Source organism: Salvelinus fontinalis, chromosome 3, assembly GCF_029448725.1.
Source record: "Salvelinus fontinalis isolate EN_2023a chromosome 3, ASM2944872v1, whole genome shotgun sequence".
In the NCBI taxonomy this organism is placed as follows: Eukaryota; Metazoa; Chordata; class Actinopteri; order Salmoniformes; family Salmonidae; genus Salvelinus; species Salvelinus fontinalis.
In genome coordinates this window covers 1,983,987-2,011,234 of record NC_074667.1, presented here as the reverse complement: position 1 = coordinate 2,011,234, position 27,248 = coordinate 1,983,987, and the positions used below count along the sequence as shown (strand labels likewise).

Below are 27,248 nucleotides of genomic sequence, written 5' to 3'. Positions count from 1 at the left end.
TGGATTATTTTGACTATAACAAATACTCAGATGAAACATATTGTGCTATTTATCACATAAACTGGTGGTAGATTAGTTTCTGGATCTGTACACACCAGCCAAATCAAGAGACCCACGTATGCTTGGACGTCTGTCTGGTCTACCTCCTTCCAGTTGTCTTTGTAAACGCGTCTCCCCTCCAAGTTGGTCATGTTCATCACTATAGTTTCGATTGACTATCAGAAACAGTTCGAAGCAGGATTTTTATGTCATCAACCCGGAATATGGCGTATCTTGTTGGCTCTGGGATCATCCTGATAACATTTTCAGCTGACAGCCGACCTCTCCTCTCAGGTGGGGATGAAGACCAGGACAAATTCCCATTCTTTGACTGGAATGTAACAACAACCTCAGCAGGGCCCTCTTTCTCATCACTGGTTGTCTCTAGGTCTGGATCATATTCTGTGGTGTCTTCAACTTCTGACACTTCCTCCTCTAATGCATCTTTACTGTCAGTTTCCTTGCCTCTCCTCACCAGTGTCATGATCAAAGATATGATCAAGAGCCTCACAAACAGTATATCGTTTGGTCATTGTGCTGCCACGGAATGAATTGTGAGCAAGGCCTCAAAAAGCTTTATATGTCAGAGCTGTGAGAAAAGTTGTATATGTTATTGAAACAATGTTGTGATTGTTTGTGAGAATGCCAACATGTGTGGTTCCCGTGGGGGAAAGATTCTATTGGGGAAAGGTTCCCATGGGGGTTGCCATGGAAGCCAAGAAGGGGAGGGAGGTGTGTGTGTGCGCTCATGTGCATGCTCAAACACACATGCATGTGGGGGTCTGGGAGAGGAAGTGTGACCATCTGATGAATGGGCATGAACTAAATTTTATACACTAATTGTAGTTTCACCCATTTATTTCATTTTTGACCGGGAACACCAAAAAGTAATGAAGATCATCTAAATGTGTTTTGTGTGTTCAGATGCCCTGTGTGGACAAAGTCATGGAATCTTGTGACAATCAGATTAAATGAACTACATTTTTTCAGAGAGAGACCTTGTAAATCGGTCCAGGTCGACCAGAACACAACAGGAGTGTTAAACCAGTTTTAACATTTTATTTTGAAAGAGACTTTTAATTTGAAGGATAAGGGGCGGTACAGAGAACCAGGAAGTTAACATTTTGTTATGACAAGTCGTAAAATGAACTTTGATTCCAATGTTTATTTATTAGACTTACGTAATAATTAGGGTCATTTGGACCACAATGGCTGAATGCAAGAAAGAACACGGGTAAGCTTCCACAAGTGTTGTAGATGTGTTGTTCAAGTTGTTAGCCATGCCCCTCGCGGTGTCATTTCTTTCTACAATAATTGTTGTCACACAATCCAGCCAGCATACGCTACAATTTTTAAGATTGTGCAAAGTGAAAGACCAAACTGTTTCCCACGACTCGTTACAATCGCGACATCGTTACAATGGCCTATCGTGACAATATACTTGCAGGTTACTGTAGCAGGGTAATGTTTGACATGTTTGTCTTGACCATGTTTTTTTCTGTTGTGAAAATGTCTGTCCGTTAATTTAACTACAGCTAAATGGCATGTCTTACATTTTTATAGGGAATGTGGGAAAGGCTGTTTCGTTGATTCGGTGATTCATGTGGATGTCAAGGTATGACAACGTTAAAGTATAATTTTGTTAGTACATTTGACATATTTGTAGCCCATTGCTGACTAGTAGAGTGGGTTTATACACTGAGTGTACAAAACATTAGGAACACCTGCTCTTCCCATGACATAGACTGACCAGGTGAATCCAGGTGAAAGCTATGATCCCTAATTGATGTCACTTGTTAAATCCACTTCAATCATTGTAGATGAAGGGAAGGGGACAAGTTAGAGAATGATTTTTAAGCCTTGATACAATTGAGACATGGCTTGTGTGCCGTTCAGAGGGTGTTTGTTTGAACGGGGTATGGTAGTAGGTGCCAGGCGCACCGGTTTGAGTGTCAAAAACTGCAACGCTGCTGGGTTTTTCACGCTCAACAGTTTCCTGTGTGTATCAATAATGGTCCACCATCCAAAGGACATCCAGCCGACTTGACACAACTGTGGGAAGAATTGGAGTCAAAATGGGCCAGCATCCCTGTGGAACACTTTCAACACCTTGTCGAGTCATGCTCTGATGAATTGAGGCTGTTCTGAGGGCAAAAGGGGGTGCAACGCAATATTAGGAAGTTGTTCCTAATGTGTTGTACATTCATCACAGTATGTCCAGGCAGTATGCTTATGGCTACTGATAGCCTAGTTGAATGAATGAAGTTGAACATTAACCTGAAATGGATCATCATGGAATGAGATGCAGCCAAGTAAAAATGTGTAAGACTTAAATCATAACTCTCGATATAGTAGCTATTTTTAACCTTCCCTCAGGACTACTATGGGAAGACCCTGAAGAAAACGTCTGACCTGAAGAGTAATGCCTGCTTAGCCCCGTCTCAGCCCATCCCAGCCTTCATCCTCAAGGCTCTGAAGAAGATCCATCCTGAAGTCACAGCCAAGTGGGTTCACTATTGTAACATTGTACTTACAATGTAATGACATTTTGATAACATCAGTGGTATCATAAGTCATTTTCACACATAATTGCATGTCTGTGTGTCTTTCTGTCAGTCTGTGTCTGCCTGCTTGCCTGTAGATTGTTAAGGATACGATCGTTGTGAATAAGATCATCCATCCGATCATTGAATCATCCATGAATAACTGTTACACGTGATTCCATTCACTCGCCATGTAGCCCTTGACCTGCTGCTGTTCTGTCAGGTACTATGGGTGTGGGCTGGTGGTCCCAGAGTGCCTGGAGGGCTGCAGGCTGCTGGACCTGGGCAGTGGCAGTGGGAGAGACTGCTACATGCTCAGCCAACTGGTCGGGGAGAAGGGCCATGTCACAGGCATCGACATGACTGAGGACCAGGTACACAACTGTGTGGTGTGGTGTGGTGGTGACCATTCAATTAAAATGTTTTTAATATCATAAAGGGCAATTGCTGAACACAACACTTTGTGGTGCTTGTTTACAGTGCCTTGCAAAAGTATTCATCCCCTTTGGCACTTTTCCTATTTCGTTGCATTACAACCTGTAATTTAAATTGATTTTTATAGTCCAAATTGGTGAAATGAAATGAAAAAAATTACTTTTTCCGCCAAAAATTTTACGGAAAAGTAGTGTGTGCATATGTATTCACCCCCTTTGCTATGAAGCCCCTAAATAAGATCTGGTGCAACCAATTACCTTCATAAGTCACATAATTAGTTAGATTGCACACAGGTGGACTTTATTTAAGTGTCACATGGTCTGTCACATGATCTCAGTATATATACACCTGTTCTGAAAGGCCCCAGAGTCTGCAACACCACTAAGCAAGGGGCACCACCAAGGAAGCGGCACCATGAAGACCAAGTAGCTCTCCAAACAAGCCAGGGACAAAGTTGTGGAGAAGTACAGATCAGGGTTGGGTTATAAAAAAAATATCTGAAACTTTTAACATCTCACAGAGCACCATTAAATCCATTATAAAAAAATGGAAAGAATATGGCACCACAACAAACCTACCAAGAGAGGGCTGCCCACCAAAACTCATGGACCAGGTAAGGAGGGCATTAATCAGAGAGGCAACAAAGAGACCAAAGATAACCCTGAAGGAGCTGCAAAGCTCCACAGCGGAGATTGGAGTATCTATCCATAGGAACACGTTAAGCCGTGCACTCCACAGGGCTGGGCTTTATGGAAGTGTGGCCAGAAAAAAGCCATTGCTTAAAGAAAAAATAAGCAAACACGTTTGGTGTTCGCCAGCAGGCATTTGGGAGACTCCCGAAATACATGGAAGGTACTCTGGTCAGATGAGACTAAAATTGAACTTTTTGGCTATCAAGGAAAACGCTATGTCTGGTGCACACCCAACACCTCTCATCACCCCGAGAACACCATCCCCACAGTGAAGCATGGTGGTGGCGGCATCATGCTGCGAGGATGTTTGTCATCGGCAGGGACTAGGAAACTGGTCAGAATTGAAGGAATGATGGATGGTGCTAAATACGGGGAAATTCTTGAGGGAAACCTGTTTCAGTCTTCCAGAGATTTGAGACTGGACGGAGGTTCACCTTTCATCAGGACAATGATTTTAAGCATACTGCTAAAGCAACACTCGAGTGGTTTAAGGGGAACCATTTAAATGTCTTGGAATGTCCTAGTCAAAGCCCAAACCTCAATCGAATTGAGAATCGGTGGTATGACTTAAAGATTGCTGTACACCAGTGGAACCCATCCAACTTGAAGGAGCTGGAGCAGTTTTGCCTTGAAGAATGGGCAAAAATCCCAGTGGCTAGATGTGCCAAGCTAAAAGAGACACCCCAAGAGACTTGCAGCTGTATTTGCTGCAAAAGATGGCTCTACAAAGTATTGACTGAGGGGAGGGGGTGAATAGTTATGCACGCTCAAGTTTTTTGTCTAATTTGTTTGTTTGTTTCACAATTTTTTTTATTTTGCATCTTCAAAGTGGTGTGCATGTTGTGTAAATCAATTTATACAACCCCCCCCCCCCCCCCCCAAAATACATTTTAATTCCAGGTTGTAAGGCAATAAAATAGGAAAAATGCCTAGGGGGGGTGAATAGTTTTGCAAGCCACTGTATGTATGTGCAAGCCAAATTCACCTTTTTTTCTGTTCTTGTTTTGGAGTTCTGTTTCGGTCCTGGGAACACATCCGTTTTTCTTTTATAGCTTGAGGTTGCCAGAAAGTACGTGGACCACCACACGCAGGAGTTTGGATACGGGAAGCCCAACGTGGACTTTGTTCAGGGCTACATCGAGGCTCTAAAGGAGGCTGGACTCAAGGAGAACTCCTTCGATATCATCATGTAAGATGCCATTGTTGGTTGTTTGTTTACCTGTGAAAGATTACAGTTCATTTTTACAGTAATATCATAGTGATTAGTGTACGGTGAGGGTTCATTATTTGCCCATTTTGTTGTGCGACAGATCCAACTGTGTGGTGAATTTGTCCCCAGACAAGAGAAAAGTATTGAGTGATGCTTACCGCGTGCTGAAGGTACACTGTGTGCTATACCGTATCATGTAGAAATCCGGTAATTACAACCAACAAAACTTCAATGAACCCTTTCAAGCTTGTAAGGAAGGTTCATGTCATGCTCCAGTCCTTAGAAGTCAAATGCTGTTACTGTACTTAAACGTGTCAGTGAAAAGTAATTCAGAAAGAGAATCCTTGCTTGGTAACATTGAAATGCAGCAGACACATTTCAGTTGAGCGCATTGTTGTACAACTGACTAGGCATCCTTCTTTCCCTTTCGTTCACGTCTTCTAAGCCTGCACACTAAAGATGTTTGCTACTCTCTCTGGTTGTCAGGATGGAGGAGAGCTGTACTTCAGTGATGTCTATAGTAGCAGTAAGCTCTCCGATGAGATCAAGAATCACAAAGTCCTGTGGGGTGTGTATGTCTACTAAGCAGCTTCTGTATTACATTTCTCACTGTTTTAGACTGGTTCCAGCCACTATTTATATTTGTAGGACCAGCAGCCGTTAATAACGTAGGTGAACTGTAGATGTTAACGCTGTCGTTAGGGGAGTGTTTAGGCGGAGCGCTTTGGTGGGAGGACCTAGTGCGATTGGCTCAGGAGGTGGGATTCAGCCCCCCGCGATTGGTCACGGCCAACGTCATCACCGTGGACAACATGGAACTGGAGGCCGTCCTAGGTGAGATAAGTTGACTCGTCTTAAACATGAGATGGTGACATTTTTCCATCAGCTCTTAACCATATAAGTTACCATATAGCGGTTACATTGTTAACATACTGGGTCTATAGCTTTGAAACATGGGACCCCACATTTTTAAGATTGACTGTTCAACACGTAGATATTTCTTCTGGAATTACAGGTGACTACAAGTTTGTCTCTGCCACCTACCGTCTCTTCAAGATCCCCAAAATATCCAACAAAGGCTCTCTGGTCATATACAATGGCAACATCACTGGTTTTGAGGAGAGTCTGGAGTTTGATGCTCAGTACACATTCAAGGTTTGTACAAGAGACTGTTTTGTGTTTTTCTGCCAAATGGAGTTTGGCTTTGCTCCTCTCCAATATGAGTATGTTTCTGTTGTATGGGGAAGTTGAAAGCAGAGCAGAAAACACATTTCCCATGTAACAGTTTGGCAAATAAAGTTATATTGGATCATATTGATCCTAGATCTGTGCCCGGTGTGTTTTACACAGTGAGTAATATTTGTGTTTGTGTGTGTCACAACCCAGGTGGATGAGGTAGTGGAGGTGGATGGAGAGGTGGCCAGCATCCTCAGCCACTCCAGGTTTGCTGAGGAGTTCACTTTCCAACTGCCCGGAGTACCTGCTGGATGTAGTGTAAAGAAACCCAAGGTTTGTACCAATTCCAGGACAATTGCACCTAATGTGTCATAATACTCTGAGTTTTAGATGTGGTTGCAGGGTGTGTATACATGTCATGATGTGTGTGTATAAAGTTCATGACACATTCACTGACACCTTCCCAATGTGAATTCCAAATTAGCCCCTACGCACACACACACACACACACACACACACACACACACACACACACACACACACACACACACACACACACACACACACACACACACACACCAAGGTCAAGCAGATGTGCTGCAGTCACAACTAGGCTGTGTTAAAGTCCTGCTGGGAACCTTTAACCAGGAAGGAATGCATGTCCTCCTGTCAGCCAATGGAATGTCTCAATGTCTTCTTATCATGGTCCCTCATGGTCACTGAAACCACACACACACATTAGCGCAAGCACAAAACACACACACACTGAGGACTATATTTGGTTTGATTATGTTTCCTACAGTTTGAATCTTTTCATACTCCCTACACATTCTTCATGCTGTGGGTGTTCAGTTTAGCCTTGATCCTAAGGAGGCTGAGGCTGGTTGAGGTCTCATCCAGGTTGTATTCTCGTGACAAGTTTTACAATGCTTTATACACAGTATTATAACTGCATCATAATGCATTACACCTGTTGTCTCTGTCAAGGGTTACCAGTAGCTTTGGGACACGTCATCGATAGTCTGTGTGTTGGTTGAGCTCCCTGAGTTGTGCATCGTTCTGGTGGTTGGCGACGGAAAAGAACCATACCACATTGTGGCCGGCTTCACCTACAAGAAAAAAATATGTCCTTCGCTATCAAATAAACATCTGAATCCAACTTTTGTCCAAACCGCATCATATTCCTGCTGTGTGAACAGTGGTAGATTTAGTGGTAGGAAGTCTTGTGTGAAGGGAGGGGTCAAACTTGGAAGGAATATGGTGCGGTTTGGGTAAAAGTTGTATTCTGATGTTTATTTTATAGCGAGGGACTTATTTCACTTTATGTTTGGTAAGTAGAGTTCCTAGAGATTATACATGTGCTTTTGTTGACAGGGAGTTTTTTGGGGTGTAGCTGGCTATAATGTGGAATGGTTATTTTCCGTCGCCAACCACCAGAACGAGGCACAACTCCGGGAGTCCAACCAGTACACAAACTACTGATGATGTGTCCCAAAGCTACTGGTAACCCTTTACTGAGAGACCATAGGTGTTGTGTCCCAAAGCTAGTTACCAGGTACTTTATTTAGTTCGCTCCTAACTCTAGTTTAGGTGATTATTATCTCTACCTTTTAGACTCTCTGTTGCAAGTGAACTCAAAGGGCAAACAGATCAGGGCCTGTATTCACAAAGCATCTCAGTGTAGTAGTGCTGATCTAGGATCTGTCCATATAATCTTATCTTATAATGACCTAAAAGGCAAACACTGATCCTAGATCAGCATTCCTCCTCAGATGCTTTGTGGATACGGGCCCAGGTCATGAGCTCATGCTGTAATAAACTGTTTGGAAAGTATGTACAGCTTGAAAAGATAAACTCATGGCAGATAAAAACATATTGCATAGTCACAAGTACTGATCCAGGGTCGCTGACAGCAGTTGCATAATATGACACAAAATGGAGTTTGATATGTAATGTAATAAATGTGATTTAAATGGTTATTATTTAAATAATATTATTTAAATGGTATTTCTCTGTAATTAACTTTAAAAACATTGCTGAATTGACTGGAGGTTAAATGGAATGGACCCTAAACTTGTAAGATAGTGGAGTTATTATCATATAAGGTTATTATATAACGCACTACCATGACGTTGTGTAAATATGGCATGTGGTGTTTTTCAGTGATTTCCAGGGAAACCCTGTGCTGTCTGTCATGCTGTGTGTCATTGCAGGTGGGCACGGTGAATCCCTTTGAACTGGTGCTGCAGCTGGGGAGTGCAACTGTCTCTTCTGCCACAGGGGGGTGCTGTGGTGCAGAGTCATCCTGTTGCAAGTGATGGGGTAGCCAAGATATGAGAGAGACAGAGAATGATTATACTGTGTATGAATGAACAATAATTGTAATTCATGTAAAACTATGGATTTTTGTCAAGCCTTAAATTAGGCTCATGTATTAACTGTATAACTGTGAATATTGTCATAATCCAAACACATTTCCGGCAGTGAAGAAGTGGTCAGTGTGTCTCTCTTTAATGAAGTTGGCCTTAGATTTCAAGATGGGTGTGTGGGAGAGAAATGACAAAAATATATCCACGGCAGTTGAGGCTGGTGTGAGGAGCTATTGGAGGATGTGCCCATTCTCATGGCAGAAATGGAATGAATGGACCGGTATCAAACATCGCAAATATGGAAACCGCGCTTGGCTCCGTTCCATTAATACCATTCCAGCCATTACAATGAGCCCATCCTCCTATATCTCCTTCCACCAGCCTCCACTGATCCACAGGGGAAAGCACATTCGGGATATCAGTTATATTCTTAGTATTTTCGTTTCATTCATAAACACCCAAAGTTTTGACTAGGTATTTTTCAAGGGTGTGCTTTGTGAGGAAACTCCTGCAGTCTGTATTCGTTCAAGTGAACAACGGGTGGCAACAATTAGTCATTTCAATTAGACAATTGGTTAGCAATCAAGTCACAGTTGACAATATATTTCTATATACAATGTTTACAAAGGTATACATATTAGACAACACATTCAGACAAAATCATAGGTCAACATAATATATACACTGAGTGTACAAAACATTAAGAACAGCTTCCTAATATTGAGTTGCACCCCCTCAGAACAGCCTGGATTCATCTCGGCATGGACTCTACAAGGTGTTGAAAGCGATCTACAGGGATGCTGGCCCATGTTGACTCCAATGCTTCCCACCATTGTGTCAAGTTTCTACTTGTGTATATGTACTGACATGTATGTGTAACTGATAGACACACACACCATACATGTTAGTGTTTTTAGATGGTCTTTTTCATTGTCTGTCAGACCACAGTAAGACTAGCTGTCACCGTTGGCGTTGGCTAATTGGGATCCTAATAAGTCAACATCAAACTAAGTCGGCTGGATGTCCTTTGGGTGGTGGATCATTATTGATACACACAGGAAACTGAGTGTGAAAAAAAACAGAATAATTGCAGTTCTTGACACAAATCGGTGTGCCTGGCACCTACTACCATACCACGTTCAAAGGCGTCTTGTCTTGCCCATTCCCCCTTTGAATGGCACACATACACAATCCATGTCTCAAGGCTTAAAAATCCTTCTCTAACTTGTCTCCTCCCCTTCATCTACACTGAAGTGGATTTAACAAGTGACAATAAGGGGTCATAGCTTTCATCTGGATTCTATGTCAAGGAAGGGAAACTTTGACTCATCATGAGGGGCTGCAGTGGCTAGTGGGTATGCGTGACAGGAGGTTGGTGGCACCTTCATTTGGGAGGACGGCCCCGTGGTAATGACTGGAGCAGAATCAGTGGAATGGTATCAAACACCTGGAAACCATGTGTTTGATGCCATTCCATTTGCTCCTATGAGCCGTATTCCCCTCAGCAGCCTCCACTGGTCTGCATACCTACATCCATAACCCCCTCCCCACCTTGCAAAACATTTTAGCAGCCCCCTCATGATAGCTGAAGAGGAATAAAAAAAAAAAAAAGGTAATTTCCTGCAATTCTACACATTTTACCATTGGGCTGAGAGAAAATGTTTCAATTTTATAACTAATTTCATGCAATTCTATTCATTTTGCCTTGGGATGGAGAGAAATGTGAAGTTTTACAGCTAATTTCCTGCTATTCTACACATTTTGTCATAGGGTGGAGGCAAATGTTTAATTGATGATCAATGCAGTGTTGCATTTAGCGAGTATTCAGACCCCTCTAGCGACACATTTTCAAAAAAGCAACCAGCTACAAATCTAGCAACTGTTTCTGGTGTTATTGGAGACTTTTGGAGACTGACATGAAAGCACGTATCGTTCTTACTCTTCTCAACGAGCAGTGGGTGCTGCCGTGGGCCCCACCCCTGTCTCCACCCCTGTCCCAAAGCATTCACAGGCCAGTCCTCGCGCAGCAGTCCCTCCCATCTGCAGTAAGAGCAGGAGATGTTCACCCCTCCGTGTCCAGACTGCAAATGAATCGCGCATGCGGAAGCCGCCGCTGGCTGATCCTGCCCTGGCTTACATTCAGGGCGGGATGTAAATGTAAAAAACCAAACAAAAAAAAATAATAATAATACAAATAAAAAATAAACTAAGTAACTCCGCCAGAGTGTCTCTTTTGGGTCACTTTTGCCGGTCCCAAGCCCGGATAAAGGAGGGTTGGAATTGTGACATTAAAAAAACAAAGAATCGACAGAAGAAAGTTTATTTGTAGTTCTAAACATATTTAGGGTGTTTTTTACTCACTTTTTGTCTCTCCCACAACGTTATTCCTCTCTCCTACTGCGTCCATCACAATTACATGCACATGGACAATTATGCAAATTAGGTTATGACGTCATTTAGAGACTTTTAGGACAGCCAATCGCTACTTTCCTTACTGAGGAGTTGGCAACATTGGAATGTGCCCCACGCCGGTCAGTAATTCGACCATGCTAACAACACGTTTAGATAGCTGGCCACTAGACTCATTTAACAATCAAACAAACGTAGCTGACACGGGGTAACTGAGTGACTGCTGATGCACAACCACATTTCGCAATTGCATCTTGTGTGGTCTATTATTCTAACTCTCAACAGTATGTTGAGACCCCGACTGATTTAAAAAATAAAACAAATCCGCAGGCCTACAAAGGGCCGCATGCAGCCAGTTGCCCATCCCCGGTCTATTTCATTGGAAGGGCAGGTGTTCCTAATATTTTGTAAACCATTTTATCAAATAAAATAACATTGTATTGGTCGCATACAAATATTTAGCAGATGTTATTGCTGGTGTAGCGAAATGCTCCCATGATTTGTGCAAAGGCCAAACAATATTGATACAAATAAATCTAAACAAAACATGGCTGTGATACAGCAGGCTAAATGTTTTTAAATCAAAAAGAGATCGAGTTCCTCATTACGTCCCTAGGGGAGACAGTGTCCAGGTAGTGGACCAGGAAGCCTTTTCGTTTTACTAGTTATCATGCCTAAGGTGCATGTGAACCTTCTCTATCGCGATGAACTTGATCGAGTGTTGTAATGTCCTGATTGAATTCTGTGCTTGGCGACACGAGACTGCTGATTGTTTCTACGAATTGATGACTTATGATGATGCGGTCCTTACGTTGTCGCTTAGCACGTAGGCCCACGCTGCCCACTAGCCTGTTCTAGAGAATTTGTAGGAACTGCTCATCCATATCTGTATGTGAGACTAACACTGTTGCTTTGTCCTCTCGCTTCCAGGAACAGGGATACAAGGACACCCGGATAAAGACAGCCTACAATCGAGCAAAAGACACTAAGAGAGATCAATTGCTGAGGCATGCACAAAATTGAGAAAGAATATGTGTGTGTTTTCAGTTCTACCTTTACACCGCTCTTCAGCAATTATGAACATTTTAAATAAACATTGGCACATATTGACGTCTGATTCCAAATTCAAATATGTAGGCTATTCAAAGACCCTCCCCTGTTCGCCTATAGGAGAGCACGCAATCTCAGAGATGCACTGCTCCAATCAGATGTGTGTGCGCGTCTACAGCGCTCCCAACTGCGCACTGTTGGACACAATCCCTGCCACAACTACATCCATTGTCATAACACCTATAGACTAGTTAGCTGACGACGTCTAGAAAACTTTGCGCGCGCTTCAAAGGCGCAGAAGTCCATGTGTTGTTATGGTTCTGGATGGCCAGATAGCTAGCAAAAATGGCAAGAAACTGCCCTGTGGCGAATTGTAAGTGGCTCGTTTCTGCTAGTTTTATCTTGTTCTTGATACCAGGTATTTTTAGTTGTTGGTTATTTGACTGTCACCTCAATGATGACATGGCTAAAATTCGCTAGCTACCTAACCAACAACTGTAACAATGTATTTGAGAGACAACAAGTGTTCATGGTGCAACTGTATTTATGTTTTCAATAAATATTGGCGACTAACTGTAGTTGACACGTTATCAACAATCTAAGCCAACCCTGTCGGTTTTGTTGATAAACAACCAGCCCCTGAAGAGCACGGAAATATTCCATCACCCGGGAACAGGAAAAAAAAAACATATATCTGTAGTAGAACCATATGTGCTTCATCTGATGTTGTTTATTTGCTTTGTTCCATGTTCTGATATGTCAGGCAGAATAGGACTATTATCCATGAGTTGACATGTGTGCCTTTGTCATCATAATCCCCGATTGGACAGATATTGACTCTACTACCTCAGTGTGATATTGTAATACTATCCTAACCATCCCTCTGTTTTTTAAATGATGCCCAATGCCTACTTTGTGAAAGTAGCCCATTGAAATGTGATTCATGCATAACACCGCGTCATGCGTAGGCTAAATTGCCTATTAATGATGGGTGATTATTAATTAATTTGCAAACATTGTATGATATAATTAATTATTTTCACACCAGAACAATGTAGGCTACTGTATTTAAAAGAAAATGTCTTATACATGCGTCTAGGCATTTTGCGTAATTATCTGTTTATTAGGCTAATATTACGCATGGCAATTACTGTACGTTTTGTCTATCTATATAATTTCCAATGCCTATCATGCATTTGTATTGGTTTGGTTGGTCAACCATCCCTCCCTACAATTAGGCTTTGCAGATCATCTTTAAATAGCCTACAAGACATACCATACCCTCAGCTATAAAATGCATTGTGACTGCTTGTTTGGTCATTTTAAGGAACTAATCTAAAATGTATAAAGAATGTCACATAGCCTAAAAGCATGCATTCCATTCAGCCCGCTGAAACAACTCTCTCCCTCTACCTCTCGCTCTCCTCTGCAATGGAGAGAACATTGCATAATGACGCACCATTCACTCCACCCAGATAAATCAAATATTATGGATCTACCCACCAATTCATTATTTATTGGTTGCCTCTGAAATCCATCTGAAAAAGTCACGAGGAAAGTGTCTTGGGCTTTTTTGCGTGAGGTGCGCTTGTTTTGGAATTTCATTCGTTGGAGCTGCGGTGAAAACTCCGCCCCCCGTCCAACTGCGGCACTGGATTGGGTGCTACCGTCGTCTGTCTCCGGGACATCAAGGGAGGCACGAGTTCGCTCTAGGAGTAATCAGTTTCGGACTCGTAGTGGAACCAAGCGCTTGGGTCCCCGATGCTGCACAAATCACGGCGACCCCCGGTGGAGATGAAGGCGGACTCCGATTGGCTCTGATTTTTAAAAGCCCTTTTCATTCAGGAGGTTGCCCATTATCAACATGGCTGAGCCGTCGGCCCCAGTACCCTCTGCAAAAATGGCGTCACTTAGCCGGGTTCGAGCTCTGACGATGATTTTCTTAACTGTCAGCGGTTGTTTGGTCACCTCGACAAGTGGCAAGGAAGGCGGGGTAGAGTCGGACACGGTTATCATCGGGCTCCGGTTGGAGGACACGGACGACATTTCCTTTATGGATAGGGGCTACCTACGGGTGAGTGAACGGTCTCGTGTCAAATTGAGGGTCTACGGGCAAAACATAAACAACGAGACCTGGTCCAAAATTTCATTTACGGAACACGAGCAGATCCGACCAGTCGGGGACATCGACAGCTTGTCGGGCGACAACGGGAGCAAAGAGGATACGTCCGCGCATCCCTGCGGTATCAGGACCTCGGATATAATCATCTTGCCCAACATCATTCTAAGTCGCAGAACGTCGGGAGTAGTTGAAATCGAGGTCAAACCCCTTCGAAAAACCGAGAGGAGTAAATCTTATTACCTGTGCATCGCCACCTCGACACCTGCCCACCACGCCGCCGGCCTGCACGACCCATGGACCGAAAACACCTGGATTTACCACGACGGAGATGACACTAAAGTGATAGTTGTCGAGGAGAAGAGGTTTCTGCTCCCCTTCTGGCTTCAAGTCATCTTTATTTCTATGTTGCTGTGTCTGTCAGGCATGTTCAGCGGGTTGAACTTGGGACTGATGGCACTGGACCCAATGGAGCTCCAAATAGTCCAGAATTGTGGCACAGAGATGGAGAAGAATTATGCCAAAAAGATAGAGCCAGTTAGGAGCCAAGGGAATTACCTGCTTTGCTCACTTCTCCTAGGCAACGTGCTCGTGAATACAACTCTAACTATCTTATTTGATGATATTGCAGGTTCTGGGCTGATAGCTGTGGTGATGTCAACTATTGGAATTGTCATCTTTGGAGAGATTGTCCCTCAAGCCATATGCTCAAGACATGGCCTTGCTGTTGGAGCCAACACCATTTTCCTCACCAAGTTTTTCATGCTGCTCACCTTCCCCGCGTCATACCCAGTGAGCAAACTTCTAGATTACCTTTTGGGCCAAGAGATAGGCACTGTGTACAACCGCGAGAAGCTTTTGGAGATGCTCAGAGTCACGGATCCGTACAATGATCTGGTCAAAGAGGAGTTGAACATCATTCAGGGCGCCTTGGAACTACGGACTAAGACGGTGGAGGACGTGATGACCCCGCTAAGAGATTGTTTTATGATTCCAGGTGATGCTATCCTCGACTTCAACACCATGTCTGAAATCATGGAGAGCGGCTACACGCGCATCCCCGTGTTCGAGGGCGAGAGGTCCAACATTGTGGATCTATTGTTCGTGAAGGACCTGGCGTTTGTCGACCCAGATGATTCTACGCCGCTGAAAACCATCACTAAGTTTTACAGCCATCAGCTGCATTTTGTGTTCAATGACACCAGGCTGGATGCCATGCTGGAGGAGTTCAAGAAAGGTGAGAGGGGTTTCATTCTTTATTGGCCGACTGTATCCTGTCAATCAAATGATCATGCCATTTCAAGCAAAAAGTGTGATGACTGTTCCATCACGGCTTTCATTTGGCATGTCTACGGTCTAGCGATTCATTGCAAATGTGAGAATGACGTTTCATCGGAACACAGACCGATTATATTATAACCTAGAGAGACAAGTGTTGCTACGCATTAGTAAGCAGTCAATTCACTGGATTACGTCTCCACTGAAGATTCCAATTCATGTCAACATATGTATGGCATTTTATAGTTAGGGAAAACATCACAATCTTCAATCAGGGGGTATTTGCCTCTGGGAATAACACTGTCCCAGTTCCTTGACTGTATGTATAATGTCACACACTTGACATAATAATATCCAGATCAGATCCCCTACTATGATAATACTATGACATCTTTGAGAGCTCGAAGACCTTTTCCCTCTGGAAGATGGTCAAGTAATGTGTGTCTTACTGTCCAATAACAGATTACTGTCATTTAAAACTTGACTGAGACACATGAATGACCTCATAGCACAGATGGCCTGCTGTCCTTCAGGTGTCTCCTTGATGCCCCAAGTGTTTCAAGTGTATGAACAAAGAGCCAAACCACGAAACCCGACTTTCAGGAAGATGGAGTGTGGCGTTGCTCCATCAGGAAGGATGTCACAAAAAATCCCAGATACAATAAAGAAAAGAGGTGAGGTGAGGTGGGGAGGAATGGCATCCTAAAGTAGATGGCTGCCATTCCTTGTCAGAGATGTAAGGGCGCATTTGTTGTCACCTCTTGGGTCATTTCCAGCAAAGAAAAAGTGGAGAGGGGGAATGTTCATGTTATCTTTCACCATCACTTCCATTCCTCGTTAATGTTCACACGGTTCCCCTCCCACTCTCTCTCTCTCTCTCTCTCTCTCTCTCTCTCTCTCTCTCTCTCTCTCTCTCTCTCTCTCTCTCTCTCTCTCTCTCTCTCTCTCTCTCTCTCTCTCTCTCTCTCTCTCTCTCTCTCTCTCTCTCTCTCTCTCTCTCTCTCTCTCTCTCTAACCACCCCTCTCCCCCTCTTTGGTTTGTGACTTGCATTAGGAAATTCATTCATGGGAATGGTACAACCGCGTCAGTGCTAAGGTTATCAGGTGGGGGCATCTTGTATGAGAACCTGCTTAAATCCCCTCCTCTCCCTACTCTAAGTTGTGTGCATTGCCTCTGAATGATAGTGGTGATAACTCCCTTCGTCCTGTCCACTGGAATGCAGTCTTGTGAATAATGAATAACTCCTCTCTCTTAACACCCACGGAGTTACACTTTATGACATAGTTATTCACTTTGTAACGTTTTCATTTTAAGGTGCGTTTTGGTTTCGTCACAGTCTGACACTGACAATCACACATGTTTGTTGATAGCAGGAACGATATACGTTTTGATCAAGCAGCTTCTGTGCACACGGTTGTTACATCATTACGGTTGTTACATCATTACGGTTGTTACGTCATTACGGTTGTTACGTCATTACGGTTGTTACGTCATTACGGTTGTTACGTCATTACGGTTGTTACGTCATTACGGTTGTTACATCATTACGGTTGTTACATCATTACGGTTGTTACATCATTACGGTTGTTACATCATTACGGTTGTTATATCATAAACATTTTTACATCATTACGGTTGTTACATCATTACGGTTTTTATATCATTACGGTTGTTACATCATTACAGTTGTTACATCATTACGGTTGTTATATCATAAACATTTTTACATCATTACGGTTGTTACATCATTACGGTTGTTACATCATTGCGGTTGTTATATCATAAACATTTTTACATCATTACGGTTGTTACATCATTACGGTTGTTACATCATTACGGTTGTTATATCATAAACATTTTTACATCATTACGGTTGTTACATCATTACGTTTTTTATATCATTTCGGTTGTTACATCATTACAGTTGTTACATCATTACGGTTGTTATATCATAAACATTTTTACATCATTACGGTTATTACATCATTACGGTAGTTACATCATTACGGTTGTTAGATCATTACGATTGTTACATCATTACATTTTTTACATCATTACGGTTGTCACATCATTACGGTTGTTAGATCATTACGGTTGTTATATCATTACATTTTTTACATCATTACGGTTGTTACATCATTACGGTTGTTACATCATTACGGTTGTTACATCATTACATTTTTTACATCATTACGGTTGTTACATCATTACGGTTGTTACATCATTACGTTTTTTTTACATCATTACAAGACTTGAAAAGACTACTTACACATTGTGGCCTATCATACTTAACTTTAAGACTGGTTGTGACTATGTTCATCTAGTCAATAGCTTTTTATGACTATGATTTCACTGAATTTCACTGTAATTTAGGCATTTTATAGTCATTATTCAAGCGCTAGTGTTTGTTTTGGTTTATTGTCAAATCCGATTAACGAGAAGTAAATTAATGGAAAAAATAACCGTGCTTGTCGAAGTAGCCTTGTTTTCAAGGCTAATGTATAATATGTTACATATTATGCATATTAAATAATTTGGTCACATTCATTTGAAGGTTTCTGTCAGTGATGAAAATCTTTACAGAAACCATGGTGTGATTACTTAAAATTAAGTTTCTATTAATATAGTGGACAACTGTATGCATTTGCATTTGCGTAATGGATTCATTAATGCATGGATATGATTAGCATACTAGAAGGTGGTCAGAAGAGAACAGCAGCTGTATTGATAATCTTATATATTATATGATATTATTGACCTATGGCCAGTCCTTTTGACATCATCAGTGATCCCAGAACATGACCCCTATAACCCCCATTATCTACCACCACAGCTCTCATTCACTAAAACCAACAGCCTGGTTATTTTACCTTCAGTTTAAAACACCAGCTTCACACAGCTAAAAATTGTATATTTTTGGTTATGGAAAATATATTTCACGATACAGTGATTCTCTACACGATACTTGCTTGTTTTGTCACAAACTGAAATTAGGCGAATTATTAGAATTTTAGCAACCAGGAAATGTTGGAGCGATTTCTGCATAGTGGGTCTTTAAGAACGGGAAGCATAGAAATGATGCACATAGAACAGATCTATCGCTTCTTAGACTTGCTTTCAATGCGAATTACAGATCTATAACTCAACATTTCTGTGTGAATTTGGTTGGGTCGGCCCAAAATGTTACATATTGCAGCTTTAAAGTTCTAGATATAACATTTTTGTAGATTGTACATATAGGTAAGGTACGCCAGACTAAACCCTAGTCCTCCAGGTTCCAGCCTCCCAGCAAGGCCACGAGGCCAGGTGCCAGTGCAGTCTTTGGGTTCCTGTTCTTGGCTCTGCTCCAGAGGGAACTCGCCTTCCTTCCGTCCAACCTCTGGGGCGGTTGTAAATCCTGAGGAAGGGAGGTCAAAGTTTCTCGTCAATCTGCCTCTAGTCACGGCACCACACTCGGTTCAAAGTGCTTTGTATTGTAAGTCATTGTTAATTAATTTGACTGCCTCTTGTGGAGCTGGTTGCTGCACAGCCGTCTGAAGTTGGGTTGAAGAAAGAAAGAGAAAAGCCTCCCGCCACATCTGCTCCAACAGCCACATACTTTAGAGATACTGAGTGGAAAAAACATTAGGAACACCTGCTCTTTCCATGACACAGACTGACCAGGTGAATCCAGGTGAAAGCTAAGATCCCTTAATGATGTCACTTGTTAAATCCACTTCAGTCAGTGTATATGAAAGGGAGGAGACAGGTTATAGAAGGATTTTTAAGCCTTGAGACAATTGAGACATGGATTTTGTATGTTTGCCATTCAGAGGGTGAATGGGCAAGACAAAAGGTGTAAATACCTTTGAATGGGGTATGGTAGTAGGTGCCAGGCACACCGGTTTGTGTCAAGAACTCCACCGTTGCTGGGTTTTTCACGCTCAACAGTTTCCCGTGTGTATCAAGAATGGTCCACCATCCAGAGGACATCCAGCCAACTTGACACAACTGTGGGAAGCATTGGAGTCAACATGGGTCAGCATCCCTGTGGAACGCCTTTGACACCATGTTGAGTCCATGCCTCTATGTATTGAGGTGTTCTGAGGTGGGCAACACAATCTTAGGAAGGTGTTCCTAATGTTTGGTATACTCAGTGTAAAGCACACGAAAAGCGTAATTAGTTTTACTTTTGAAGTCAGGTTTTTGAGGATTCTGAATTAGCCGTTTCTTGCTGGCTCTGTTTGTGGTTAAAGAGGATGCTTTCACTTTCTGCACTGCAACTGTAAAGTAAACCAGCTTCCACCTGAAGAGTGAGAAGGAGCACAAAAAACGTTACAAAACTGTGGTGGCAGTTCTTAATACTATGCCCCCATGCTAAGGTTCAGGTTGGTGGCTTGACCTAAGCCACTATCGTCATCCTAGACCTTTAAATGGAGACAGACAACCCCTTGGAAACTTCTGAACCCCTTTGTTAGTTTCTGTCGGATGGCAACAATTCGTGACAATTAGCGACTAGTAGTGACAGTGACAGTTAGCGACAATTAGAGACTACTAGCTATACAGGAGATTAGGTGGTCAAGCAGCAGGAGTAGTGTGTTAATGAGTGGGTCAACGTAGGCCCTTCGGGATGAACCCAAGTAGCACACACAGAATGGGGCCGATCACACTCACGTCCAGTCTTGTTTTTTGAACGAATGAATGTCACTCGCTTGTTGCACCCCCTTTGTTGCACTCCCTTTCAGTTTTCCTAGCCTTATGTTGTCCTATTTCATAGACACGTGACATATTTAAAAAGGTAGATCAAGGTTCACCTTCTGCTTGTGTTTTGAATCACGCACACGCACACAGAGAGGGTTGATTTGAATCGTATCCCTCCCTGAACTCCATAACCTTGGACAGTGTAACTTGGCCCAGTGCCAGTCACTGCAGGTGGGAAGGACTGTTGTCGTTCAAACTGAGCAGCGCATCGCCATCGTTCCTCGAAAGTGTCATTCCTCGTTTTCCAGTTCTGCTACATTCCACTCGTGTCTGTTTCTGTCTCACATATAACTAGAATACGATGTGCTGTATGTGCTTGATTGCGGTTGAGAAAGAGGCCTCCAGTGTGGATTACACTGTAAAAACAGAAAGACTCAAAACGCGATGATTGTGTAATGAATAGACAGAGAGTGTTTTAAAACAGATTAAAAGCACTCTGAAACACCCAAAGGGGTTCTTCAATTTTATTTTTGGTGTTTTTAAGATTGTGCTGTGAAAACACTTTTGGGGGTTTTCAGTGCATGTAAAAGGCAGCATCAAAACACACAAAATATCTATTTTTTGCAGACTAAACTGAGTATACCTAACATTAGGAACACCTTCCTAATATTGAGTTGTTTCAATGATTTGTTAATTTAATTGAACCAAAAAATAGTAAGAATAAATCCAACTTAATGGTTCTCAAAATGTAAGATATTTCATATGAGGATAACCAAAGATAGAGAAAATGTATGTATTTCACTAATCAGAAGTCTGGTTTTATTCTACTTGCATTTCCTATCTTCCCACGTGGCTCAGTTTTGAGAGGATTGTGGGTAATTCAACATTTTAGATTTTATGATTCTTTTACACAATGTTGTATGCATATTTGAAGAAAGAAATGTATACTTCTATATTAGTATTAAGCAACTTGTTATGCCATGAGGTGTAATGGATAATAATGAACGGATATCAAAATTGTCAGGTAAAATTATGTTCAATGACGAAACTTTTTACGGTAGAGGCAAATACAGTATCCTGCAATGTTTGATGTAATGTAACCCCCATGCCTGCCAAAATTCTGCACTAAACAGAACTTGAAACATCAAAATAGTATTTTCAACCTTTTCCTGGAAGTGCTCCCAGCCCCTGGCAAGGTGTTGCGCAATGCTTGATCAATTGGTGTTACAGCACACTGTGTCATGTTTCAAAACATCTCAGGTTGATGTGTTTCAATAACAAAGAAAAGTTAAGGTTTCGTCTGCTTTGAGTTGGTGGCAGCACAGTTGCCACTAGTTTTAGTATTACAAAGCACTTCATTTTAACAGTGTACTAGAGGCTACATGAGTCCTGGCACGTATTGAACTAGTTCGCCCCTTTCCTGCAATATAGGCCAATCTATGCTCAATTCAGATTCAGCAGCCTCCACAGCCACCGTTCTCCTTCCCTTTTGTCTTAAAGTGAAACAAACCTAGTTGATATTGAAGTGTTTTAACACTTTCAGGGATATTGCTTCAGCGGACGCATTTTGAATTCATATCATGTCACAAAAGTGGCTTTCAATTCTCGGGCAGCAAATAAAGCTGTGCTTGACCGTTTGTTCACCTGGTAACAGTTCTTGTGCTTATAATGCCGAAATAAGAGGTGGGATTAAATGGCGTCATGTTGGCAGTTGGACAGGAATGGCTCCTGGTGAGGGATACCCCTTTGAACACAGCATGACTTTTCCTTCAAGACTCTTTACTTTATCTATTGATTACATGCTTCACCTTAATGTGGGTTGCTTGTCTCGGTTTTAGTCACTCTTGTCTCACTAAACAAGAGTTCATTTTACCTCCGTTTTTTGTTGTTGTATGCAACTCAAACTAGGCATGTTTTGGCAAGCTTGAAGTGTTCAATGAAAGCGTAGAACGTACTGTAGCTAGATGATCGGTTTGAAGTAGTTCTGAGAATCAGACCTCGTTTCAAATACTTTTTGTTGTTTTAGTACTTTGAGTGTTTTCTTTAGCCTGCCTGGAGGGCCAGATTGTCATGGTTTGCATTTATTGTGACTACTCTATTGAACCCAGGTCTGTTGAGAATAAATACACTTCTGTGATCAGTTTGTTTGAGCCGGGTTGGGTTAAAAGCCAGGCTTTTCAAATGGCCTACATTCCTCAAATTCTAGTATAACATGGAGTAGGCTTTTTAAAGGCCAGGTGCAGTCAAAAACTTGAGTTTCCTGTGTTTTATATATATATCCACGCTACTGTGACATTTTGAAAATGATGATAATGTCCTTTTAGTCGTAGAGCTGTTTCTTTTTTTTATTTTCTTTTTTTTTTAATAAATTTTTATCCCATTTTCTCCCCAATTTTCGTGGTATCCAATCGCTAGTAATTACTACCTTGTCTCATCGCTACAACTCCCGTACGGGCTCGGGAGAGACGAAGGTCGAAAGCCATGCGTCCTCCGAAGCACAACCCAACCAGCCGTACTGCTTCTTAACACAGCGCGCCTCCAACCTGGAAGTCAGCCGCACCAACGTGTCGGAGGAAACACCGTGTACCTGGCCCCCTTGGTTGGCGCACACTGCGCCCGGCCCGCCACAGGAGTCGCTGGAGCGCGATGAGACAAGGATATCCCTACCGGCCAAACCCTCCCTACCCTGGACAACGCTATGCCAATTGTGCGTCGCCCCACGGACCTCCCGGTCGCGGCCGGCTGCGACAGAGCCTGGGCGTGAACCCAGAGACTCTGGTGGCGCAGTTAGCACTGCGATGCAGTGCCCTAGACCACTGCACCACCCGGGAGGCCCTAGAGCTGTTTCAATAGACCGCCTGAAATGTCATCCTGTTCTAGGGGAGGGAGTTTTTACTTGCCTGGTGACATCACCATGTGGTAAATTGGTTAATAGACCAATAAGAAAGAGAGTTCCAAACCTCTCTGCCAATAACTACTAGTTTTCAGTTTTCCCCTCCCCGCTCAGACCACTCCCAGACAGTCCTAGCAAAATTCTTTCTTGAAAAACCTTTGCCCATTTGAATGGAAATCTCTTACAGTAAGGTGCTTAGTTGCTAGACAGAAATCATTTGATATTGAGATAAAAATGTCTGCATTGGACCTTCAAAACGGATTTGCAGCGCCACTGTTGAGGAGTATGGATCCAGCTTCTAGCCTCAGTGTGTTTCTGACTGCAAAGTCTGTCTGATCTGGTATCACAACTTGTCTTCTTCGTGTGATTGAACACATCTTAAATGACTTCTCGTATTACAGTATTAAGGGCAGAAGCAAACTCATACATTTACCGCTATTTTGTGCAGTCACCATTAATTGCGGTCTTTCCTAAAAAGCCATCCTTACCCAGAAGGCACTTGAGTATTGTTCCATTGTTGTTCCGTTGAAATACGTCAGTTGTTACTTAATGTAATTAATTACACAATAAGGTATTACCACTGTTCTTGTGATCCACACATATAAACAGTCGTTAATCGGTCGTTAACCTGTGAAATTTGGCATGGGTTGAAAAAGCGTGATACTCCAAATTGGTCCTACTTGGCAGGCCTGTATTAGAAGCTGTGTTAGAAAAGGAACATAATGCTTTAGCACTTCCGTACAGTACCTCCGCCGGCTCTGGAGAACAGTGACGTACTACCGTTGGAGATTCACCAGTAGGAAATATTAGACAAAGGTATAATATGGCATATCTCATTTCCTCACCTGCTTATCCTGAAGGACTGGATCGATGCAAGCAATACAGCAGACCCATACCGTTCCTGCCACAAACCCACTGAACTGAACCTGCTGGTTGTCTTATCGTCAAAGGCCTTTTGATCCCACCCTCTGTTGCAGTTCCTCAAGATGTGGTCGATCCTCAAATTCCTAGTGTTCTGCTTCTGCTCAGTCGATTTCTTTTGACGCTGTTGCATCAATGGAATTCTTAGTATGGGATTGTAAGAGTCCGTTTCGTGAATCAGACATTGTTCCTGTGTTGTGAACGGGGGTATTGAAACAGGTTTTAAAAAATGTCAGTGGCTTTGCTGTGGAACACTTTAAAGTTGGCTTTTGAAATGAGCTCAGAGAAGTCTGGAATTGTAGTCTGATCGGAGTAAGGCTAACTCTTTGATTTCATTGAGCTGGCATAATGGCAGTGCTACTAGCGGTCCGTGCAACTCGGCCAGAACAAATATCGTTTCACAGATGCAGCTAGTTATTTTGACCAGCAAAGGGTAATGATACTGTCTGTGTCTGTCGTCTCTTGAATTATCAATGTCATTCTCTAAATGTCATATTGAAAGAATTAGGCTTTTGAAATGAAACAGAAACTGAATTAGCAGTTCTAATTCCTTCTAATACGAATCATTCTGTAAAAGGCGAAGTCGTGTGGTAATGTGAGGTCATGATGACAGTGTGTTGGGCACACCACACACGCATCATGGAATTTGGCTCTTGTGATTCATATCCGTAGGTCCAGTAAGCTTGGTTTGTCTTACCAAGCTCATGACATGGATTCCAGTAATGTAGCTTATTATACAGTGACTTTAGCGGTTTTGAGGCTGATGATATGTAGGCTAATCAAGGACGCCTTGATCAAGGCCGTTGTACAGAGAAAATAATTATATTACGAAAAGTCTATCCCTTACAGGCAGTCCCTCTCTCCAGTGCTTTCGGAGTTTTCTGGCCCCTTGACTTTTTCCACATTTTGTTACGTTACAGCCTTATTCTAAAATGGTTTCAAGAAAAACCTTTCCTCAGCAATCTACACACAATACCCCATAATGACAAAGCGAAAATAGGTTTTTAGAAATGTTTGTAAATGTATTAAAAAATAGAAACAGATACCTTATTAAAATAAGTATTCAGACACTTTGCTATGAGACTCGAAATTGAGGACAGGTGCATCATGTTTCTATTGATCATCCTTAAGATGTTTCTACAACTTGATTGGAGTCCACCTGTGGCAAATTCAATTGATTGGACATGAATAAGGTCCCACAGTTGACAGTGCATGTCAGAGCAAAAACCAAGCCACGAGGTCAAAGGAATTGTCCGTAGAGACAGGATTGTGTTGAGGCACAGATCTGGGGAAGGGTACCAAAAAATGTCTGCAGCATTGAAGGTCCCCAAGAACACAGTGGCCTCCATCATTCTTAAATGGAAGAAGTTTGGAACAACCAAGACACTTTCTAGAGCTGGCCGCCCGGCCAAACTGAGCAATCAGGAGAGAAGGGCCTTGGTCAGGGAGATGACCAAGAACCCGATGGTTACTCTGACAGAGCTCTAAAGTTCCTCTGTGGAGATGGGAGAACCTTCCAGAAGGACAACCATCTCTCCAGCACTCCACCAATCAGGCCTTTATGGTAGAGTTGCCAGACAGAAGCCAATCCTCAGTAAAAGGCACATAACAGCCCGCTTGGAGTTTGCCAAAAGGCACCTAAAGACTCTCAGACCATGAGAAACAAGATTCTCTTATCTGATGAAACCAATATTGAACTCTTTGGCCTGAATTCCAAGCGCCACATCTGGAGGAAACCTGGCACCATCCCTACGGTGAAGCATGGTGGTGGCAGCATCATGCTGAGGGGATGTTTTTCCAGCGGCAGGGACTGGGAGACTAGTCATACCCAAGAAGACTCAAGGCTGTAATCGCTGCCAAAGGTGCTTCAACAATGTGATATATCAGTTTTTAAATTTTAATGAACTAGCAACAATTTCTAAAAACCTGTTTTTGCTTTGTCATTATGGGTTATTGTGTGTAGATTGATGAGTGAAAATAACTATTTAATACATTTTAGAATAAGGCTGTAACATAACACAGTGTGGAAAGAGTCAAGGGGTCTGAGTACTTTCCCAAGGCACTGTATATATTTCGCTACATTTTTTTCCATCACAATCTGGGTGAAAGCTTCAACAGGTTTTATAGACTTAGAGGTTCAAATAGAGAAGAAAATTCCATCAGGAAGGTCCCCACCTTCCCACTAACCAGTGGTTTGTCACCATCTACTACTACCTTGACTTGTACTATGAACACTATTAGAAAAAAAAGTGCTATCTAGAACCTTAAAGGGTTCTTTGGCTGTCCCCATAGGAGAATCCTTTGAAGAACCCTTTTGGTTGCAGGTAGAACCCTTTTGGGTTGCACGTTGAACCCTTTCTACAGAGGGTACTACATGGAACCCAAAAGGGTTCTATCTGGAACCAAAAAGGGTTCTACCTGGAACCAAACAGGGTTCTCCTATGTGGACAGCCAAATAACCCTTTTGGAACCCTTTTTCTAAGAGTGCACCCAGTGGGTCATTAGTTACGCAGTACTAGGGTTGTTGTGGTGGGACTCCCTTGTAATGATAACACTGCTGTTTGTAGACTTTTACAGACCTATGTCTATCACATACCTTTGCTTTCTGAATCCAGTGACATCCCGGACGAGCCCCCAATTGATGTTTACTATTTCTGTCATGCAAACCTTGTTTCTGCACAATGTGCACCACACACACGGTCTGTGTTTGGTCTACTATTGTAGTTTTGTTTTTGCTCATAGACCAATACCAAGCCCCTCTGTCCTCTGTCCTTACAACCTACGTCATACCATGGCTATATTGTTTGTGTGGATTGCATTACGGCCCAGTCAATGTTTTCAGAACCCGTACAGTTTTCTGCTTCAGGATTTTACATTTTGGATTGTTGATGTTGTGGATCTTATACCGGATCAAATGGCTTGATCCTGCCCTGAGAGAAATGTCTCTGGGATTTTTTTGGGGGGGGAAATGTTTTTTGTGCCCTAGATTATGCCATCGTCTAATGTTTCTCTTGGGAGTAAAGATGTGGACGTGTTTGTTTTCCATGTGGTTATGGCTTGAAGATATTATCATTATGGCAGGTTAGATTTTACGCCATCATTATCAAAGAAGACAAAGTCTATGATGATGATGAATATAATGGTGATGATGATGATGAATATAATGGTTATGATGATGATGAATATAATGGTTATGATGATGATGATGAATATAATGGTTATGATGATGATGAATATAGTGGTTATGATGATTATTATCATGTACTATCACCTTTATGGAATTTTTATAATTTGAATAACATTTGATACTGATCTCAGTTGGTTTTGTGATGTTCACAGGAATCACATTTTTGCTGACCTTGTCTTCTTTAATGCAAATCAAATAAGAATATACTTCACACAAACACTTCCGTTATTCTAACTAAAGTAGATG

At 42.3% G+C, this 27,248-nt stretch overlaps 2 protein-coding genes across 3 annotated transcripts in view; both read left to right on the top strand.

Annotated features, from left to right (window-relative positions):
• Window positions 1-1,138: 1,138 nt before the first annotated feature.
• Window positions 1,139-8,586, top strand: LOC129835846 (arsenite methyltransferase-like). The gene is made up of 11 exons (XM_055901595.1): window positions 1,139-1,273; window positions 1,603-1,654; window positions 2,416-2,543; window positions 2,806-2,956; window positions 4,762-4,898; window positions 5,020-5,089; window positions 5,406-5,487; window positions 5,622-5,753; window positions 5,935-6,074; window positions 6,306-6,428; window positions 8,309-8,586. The coding sequence occupies exons 1-11, from the start codon at window positions 1,248-1,250 to the stop codon at window positions 8,411-8,413; spliced, it is 1,146 nt and encodes a 381-aa protein (XP_055757570.1). The 5' UTR covers window positions 1,139-1,247; the 3' UTR covers window positions 8,414-8,586.
• A 5,006-nt stretch (window positions 8,587-13,592) lies between these two features.
• Window positions 13,593-27,248, top strand: part of LOC129835781 (metal transporter CNNM2-like) — an 82,490-nt gene continuing 68,834 nt past the window's right edge. For both annotated transcript variants that reach the window (XM_055901566.1, XM_055901567.1), the window contains exon 1: window positions 13,593-15,279. In XM_055901566.1, the coding sequence (XP_055757541.1) occupies window positions 13,788-15,279 (1,492 nt within the window). In that variant the 5' untranslated portion in view covers window positions 13,593-13,787. The remainder of the gene's footprint in view (window positions 15,280-27,248) is intronic.

Coding starts and splice junctions, on each gene's coding strand:
- LOC129835846 (XM_055901595.1), top strand. CDS start 1,248: ATGGCTGAATGCAAGAAAGAACACGG. Junction 1,274..1,602: donor GAATGCAAGAAAGAACACGG/GTAAGCTTCCAC, acceptor ACATTTTTATAG/GGAATGTGGGAAAGGCTGTT. Junction 2,957..4,761: donor TCGACATGACTGAGGACCAG/GTACACAACTGT, acceptor TTTCTTTTATAG/CTTGAGGTTGCCAGAAAGTA.